The sequence below is a fragment of the Nannospalax galili genome, unplaced genomic scaffold (genome assembly GCF_000622305.1).
Source record: "Nannospalax galili isolate Female #2095 unplaced genomic scaffold, S.galili_v1.0 scaffold691, whole genome shotgun sequence".
NCBI classification, from domain to species: Eukaryota; Metazoa; Chordata; class Mammalia; order Rodentia; family Spalacidae; genus Nannospalax; species Nannospalax galili.
Window position 1 is genome coordinate 464,440 of NW_008330362.1, and position 6,000 is coordinate 470,439.

The 6,000-nt window shown below is 41.8% G+C and overlaps 1 protein-coding gene across 6 annotated transcripts in view; it reads left to right on the forward strand.

Annotated features, from left to right (window-relative positions):
• Window positions 1-3,166, forward strand: part of Schip1 (schwannomin interacting protein 1) — a 179,499-nt gene extending 176,333 nt beyond the window's left edge. For 4 of the 6 annotated variants that reach the window (XM_017801727.2, XM_017801730.2, XM_008847243.3 and 1 more), the window contains one exon: window positions 2,517-3,166. In XM_017801727.2, coding sequence (XP_017657216.1) covers window positions 2,517-2,568 — 52 coding nt within the window. In that variant the 3' untranslated portion in view covers window positions 2,569-3,166. The remainder of the gene's footprint in view (window positions 1-2,516) is intronic. The other 2 variants (XM_008847252.3, XM_017801732.2) reach the window with 1 other exon arrangement.
• Window positions 3,167-6,000: the final 2,834 nt, after the last annotated feature.

Genomic DNA, 6,000 nt, shown 5'->3' on the forward strand with positions numbered 1-6,000 from the left:
TAGAGATCCTGATTTAATTATTCTTTTAGACTAACTATGGCTTTTTTAAGTTTCCAGGTGAGTTGAGGATGACCTGTTTATGTGTCTTTAGAGAAGTCCTCCCTGACCCTCAAAGTTTTACTTTTTTCCCTGGTGACAGGCCCCATGCCATTTACATGTTGTGTTTTCCACACGAGCGGTCACATGATAGGTGTCACAAAGTGGTACCAGCTGTTAAGTGACCCAGGTCCTGATAGGCAAGTCAGATTAGGCCTCCTCCCTGTGTCCTCTCATTGGAGCCTTATCACAGTTGTACTTGACCACTGACTCTCCCCAGCTGACGATAAATTCTCTCCCCTGAAAGCAAAGGTGAGAGCATTTTAGTTCATTTCTGTGTCCCCAGAGCCTAGCATTAGGCCTGCCATGTACATAGAAGGTCCTTAGTAATGATTGTTGATTTAAAAAAATTTTAAAAAAAGGAATCTTTTGGGCTGGAGAGATGGCTCAGTAGTGAAAAGCACTTCTTGCAGAAGACCCGGTTTGAATCCCAGCATCCACATGATGGCTAACATCTATCTGTAACTCCAGTTCCAGGGGATCTGACATCCTCTTCTGACCTCCACTGGCACTGCACAGCAGAGGTGCACTCACACACATTCAGGCAATACACTCATACACATAAAAAGCTAACATCTATCTGTAACTCCAGTTCCAGGGGATCTGACATCCTCTTCTGACCTCCACTGGCACTGCACAGCAGAGGTGCACTCACACACATTCAGGCAATACACTCATACACGTAAAAATTAAAATAATAAAGAAAAAATATATATATATAAAAGGAGTCTTTGTGGGACTTGAATGATACACATCTTAGAAAGGATAAAAACGATTAAAAATTGTTTGCCTTTCTAGATTGAAATCCTTTCCCCCTTTTGTTTAAAAATTGGATGAAATTAACCTTTGTATGTATATCTCAAAAGAACACCCAGCTTTCAACATTTTCCAAGACTGTTGATTACTTGTTTTTCTTTCCTTTGCAGAAAACTTCTTAATGTAGGCACATGTGTGCACATACACATATGAAAGCAGCCGCTGTCAGAACTGTAATTTAATTAGCTACAGTTCTTGTGACTCTCCCATCACTGAACATCAGAATGTTTCTTGAACTGAATTTGCTTGTGAGGCACATAAATGAAAATGATCACAGCTCTTTGTGCCAGTCAATAGGGTCGTTCAATGGTCTGTTAGGAGAGGGAGAGCTAATGCTATCGTTTCCCTGGGTCCGTTGATTGCTAAATGGACATTGCCATTTATTTGTAGGCTCCTCCTTATGGCAAGAGTGCTGTTGTCACTTCGCTAATTTTTGGAATAACTCGTGGTTTGTCTTCCCATGTCATGGATAGCGGCATTCAAGACAAAGCTAGGCAGTTGAACTTGATGACACTGACCTCCCCCATATCCCCCCCACACACAACATCCAGACAATACACATGGTATCCCTATCCCTTGATGATGACTGGAAACCACAGCCTTAGATGTTTCTCTCTCACCAATTTGTTATTTCCTAAAATTTGTCCTTCAAAACCTTTGTCCTTTTGCAGCCTACGGACCCTCCCATCCTCTGGGAGGTGCCCACTCCAGGGATGTCAACAGCATGGCCATTCCTCTCCTTCTGCCCCTATCACCCAGCTTCTGGGTTGGCTAATTTTAGTGCCATGTCCTACCTTGGCCCTGCTCTTTGCCACAACTACACCCTTAAGATTAACTGGGGAAGAGGAGCTTATGCCGACATGGGAAATCTTTACAGCCACAAAGGCCTGACATGTGTTTGACATTAGCTTTTATAAGGGAAAATTAGATTATTGGGCTCCAGGTTCCTGTCAGCCTTAGTTAATGCCCAAATGTATGTGCTTAAATAAAGTGATCACTCAGTTGTCTCTCAGCCTCAACACCTGGTTTTTATTTGTATCATTTGTTTTGATTAACTTTGGGGTTTTGCTTTGCTTCTTCTGGGGATCAAAACCAGGGCCTCCTACATGCTAGACAAATGCTCTACCGTTGAGCTCCAGTCTCAGCCGTATTAACATTTGTTTCCTGTCTGCAGTTTCTTCATTTACTGTTCATCCACTTCCTGTCTGTCTCCACTGAAACATTCCCCATGAGAACAAGGACTCCACCTCATTGCTCAGCACTGACTCCCTAGCCATGTAGAAAACACATTTTAAGTATTTACTGATAAGTACCCAAGGTACTCGCCTCTTGTTGTATTTACACACAATACTTTTTTTCTCCAATGTAATAAAATCTGTCAGCCTCAAATTAATCCCATGGTTCCCTAAATCAAAGAATCATAACCATTGGATATAAAAATTAGAGAGGTCAATCAGTTTGAAGACAGTGCTTTTTCTTGACACTCGGATATTCCACTCTGAGTTAACTCTGAATCTCGGTTTGGAGGGTGTTGTAGCTGTTGATGAAAAAGCAGTCTAGATCTTCCTACTGGGTGCTGAGTAATTGTATTATTGATTTTGCAGACATGCTGAGAGTCAGCAGAAGCACATGGCAGAGAAAATGCCTGCCAAGTGAGAAGAAGCCATCCGCCCGGAGGACACGCTAGAATTTATTTTGCTTCTGTGGTTGTAAAAAAATGCTGTTACTAAAGGTGGCGCAGAAACAAATATCAGTGTTAGTCATTGATAACGTCTGAAGCTTACTGTCCAGTGATTGGCCTTCGCTTCTTAATTTATTTTAATTTTTTTTACTCGTGCCACTTAATATCAGGCATTTTAATAAAACATTGTTACAAGACATGTACAGTACTTACACCACCAACAACCATGGGTAACCAGAGGGTAGTTTTAACTTTATTTTTATTTGTTTAGAGATTTTGAGTTGGGACAGTATTTGACCATTGACTACTTTCATTCTTCACTGTAGTTTTAAAGAAGAACTGTAAATGACGGTGCTATATAAGTCAAAAAAAAAAAAAATACATGCCTGCCTCGTAGTGAAGTCGTAGCTCCTTGTTTATGGATATTTTAATCAGTTTTCAACATTTTGTGAATGTTGACTACCTGAAGTTCACTTTTAGATGTGCTATTAACATTCTGTTGGATCCAGAGGGTTCCTTGAAAGTTTTATGTATAAATATGTAAAATAAAAATTAAAACTTTGTTTCATATGATATGTCTTTTTGATCACTAGCAAAAACTGGCTATGCCTCGTCTTTTACCACTCTGTGATTAAATACCCCACCAACTGGCTTCTGTCAGTGACAAAAACTAACTGCCCCAGAGATCAAGCAAGGTAACAGAGTGGCAGGAGAACATGAGAAAGTGTGTGTGTGTGTGTGTGTGTGTGTGTGTGTGTGTTCCAGAGACAGGGAGAGAGGGAGAGAGAGGGAGAGAAACAGGGAGAGAGAGAGAGACAGATAGGAAGAGAGAGAGAGGGAGAGAGAGAGAAAGGTCAGACCCCACATTTCTGTGTTTGCTTAAAGCTACCCATTTGGAATTCATCTTGTTAAAGCAAAAATTTAACAAGATGCACCAAAATTCCATTTTTACCAAATTTACCACATGAGCAAATGGTATTTGCATTTTCTTGTGGCACTCCAGGCATGATGTGTCAGAGCAGCTGTGATTACTTACACAAGAGCCTCACACAATTGGGCCCACTAACATTTCTCTTGTGAAAGCACATGAGACTGTTCCTCTCCCCAAGGAGCTATAAGCAGTTAGCAATTGCTGGGGTGGGGAGGGGAGGGCCTCTTCTTGGGTGTGTAGTTATCTGTAAATTGCCCATGCTCCTATAAATTAATCCTAATTCAGTCCATTGATTCAGCAAGCTAGGCTTAGGTGGAATCATGTCTTTGGTCTGACCTTGGTGCCCTATCTAGAGTGAATAGACATTTTTTCAGTCTCCCCAGGAAAACTACATGCATTGACTGTATTCCTAAGGCCAGTTGTTGCTACTGTAAAATTTTTGCCACTTTTATTGGTCTCAAAAAATTGCAGTAGATTGCAAGCTGTTTCCCAATAAGTAGAGAGAATCACAAAGCATGCTTAATTAGCTAGTGTCCATACAGGGATTGGGGATTGGAAAGAGATGAGAAATTCATCATCCTAGCACCACACCTAGACCACTGTGAGGTCCATGGTACAATCTGAAGATGGAACTTTAGGAATAACTAGCTTTGTTCTCCTTTCTCAGAGGTATTAAAATATTAAAGGTAACTGAAAGAGTTGCCATGTTTTATGTTTAGCAACATGGGTAATCTTATTTTAACACTAATCACTCTTTAAAAATATTTTATTTATTAATATTTTATGTGTATGAATTGCCTGTGTATATGTAAGTGTACCACATGCATGCAGTGCCTGCAGAGGTCAGAAGAGGGCATCAGGTTCCCCCAAAACTGGCATTAACAGTTGTTAGCCTCCATGTGGATGCTGGGAACCAAACTTGGGTCCTCTGCAAGAGCAGTAAGTGCTCTTAACCACTAAGCCATCTTTCCAGCCCCAACAAAATCACTTTTTATGGGCCTTAGCATTTCCATTCAGAATAGAAAGCAGCCAGTGAATATGGTTCAGTTCTGTGAGTTGGTTACTGTCCAAGGCAGATTGCTGCTCATCAGTGAACTCCACCACTGATTCATCTGCCATCACATACAGCCCATAGCAGCTGTCAGCAATCTGCTGGGCAGGCCTGTGGTTCTCATCTTTAGCTGCATGGTGGAATCACATGGGAGCTTCAGAAAACACTGGTGCTGGGTCCCTTCCCCAAAGATTCAAATTCATTTGTCTAATGTATAGCCTTGGCCCTTTAAAAAACTTATTACATTTATTCATTTATGTGTGTGCATGCACATGTGTATTGTGTGGGCATGCACATGCCACAGTGCATGTATGGGAAGTTGGAACTTGCAGGAGTCAGTTCTCTACTTCTATCACGGAGATTCCAGGGATCAAACTCCCATCATCAAACAACAAGGGGCTTTGCCCACTTAGCCATCTCTCCAGTCCCTTGTCACCTGTTAAAGGTCCCAAGTGATAATGTTGAGAACCATATCACAGTTTCTTTTTTAGCTTTTTGCTAAACTATGGCTTTCACTATCGAGTGTGTCCCCTCCCCAGTTAAAAAATAATACATTCTTATTAGTTTGAGCCTTTGGGAGAGCACAAAGCTAGAAAAGGCACTATGAAAAGGGCCTCTGTCCAAGCCAGAGATAGTAGTTTAGCCTTCTAAGCTTCCTGTGCTGACACTCCCAACCTGGGGGCCTGACATCGCAACTCCTCTACCAGGAAAGACTGTTGATTTTAAAAATTCCAGCCAGAATTAACCAATTCCAATAAATAGAAATGTTTTCTGCAATATACTCTCTATAGCTACAAATACATGTTCTGAAAAAATCCATTTCTCTCATCTTCTCTCTCTCTCTCTCTCTCTCTCTCTCTTTCTCTCTCTCTCAGTAGAGCAGTTCTTCCTATGATCCCTGAGACCTTCAGAGGAAAGTAACCGGTCCCTTAGCTGATGCCCCTTTCACACTTTTCCGCCTCGGAGACTCACCTCCAACAGGATTCTTTCAAGATCGGATCTTCCAGTCCTTCTTAGATTTGTCAACAAGGCCTGGGTTGGTCTCACTAAGATTCTCACCTGCACTAGACCACCCTTCCACACATAAACTGCGTTGCTTGCAGGTGAAGCAGCCTGGAACACTAAATGAACTGACTCAAAAATAGGCCACTGCCTCTTCCCCATTTGGAGAGTGAGGTCTACGAAGATGGTTCTGCAGCCAGGCCTGGCTGTGAGGAAATGATCCATCATCTTCCTAGGGATGTAGCCTTAGTAAGCCAACTACTACAGCGCTGTGTCTTTATCGCCCATTAATACCATCTCTGGAATTATCATAAAGGCTGGATAAAATCATGTTCATGAAAGCCCTGGCATTCACAATATGCTTAGTAGGAACTGTTGCAGGAGAAGCAAATGATCAGGACTTGAGTGGTGGGGGTATGCTGC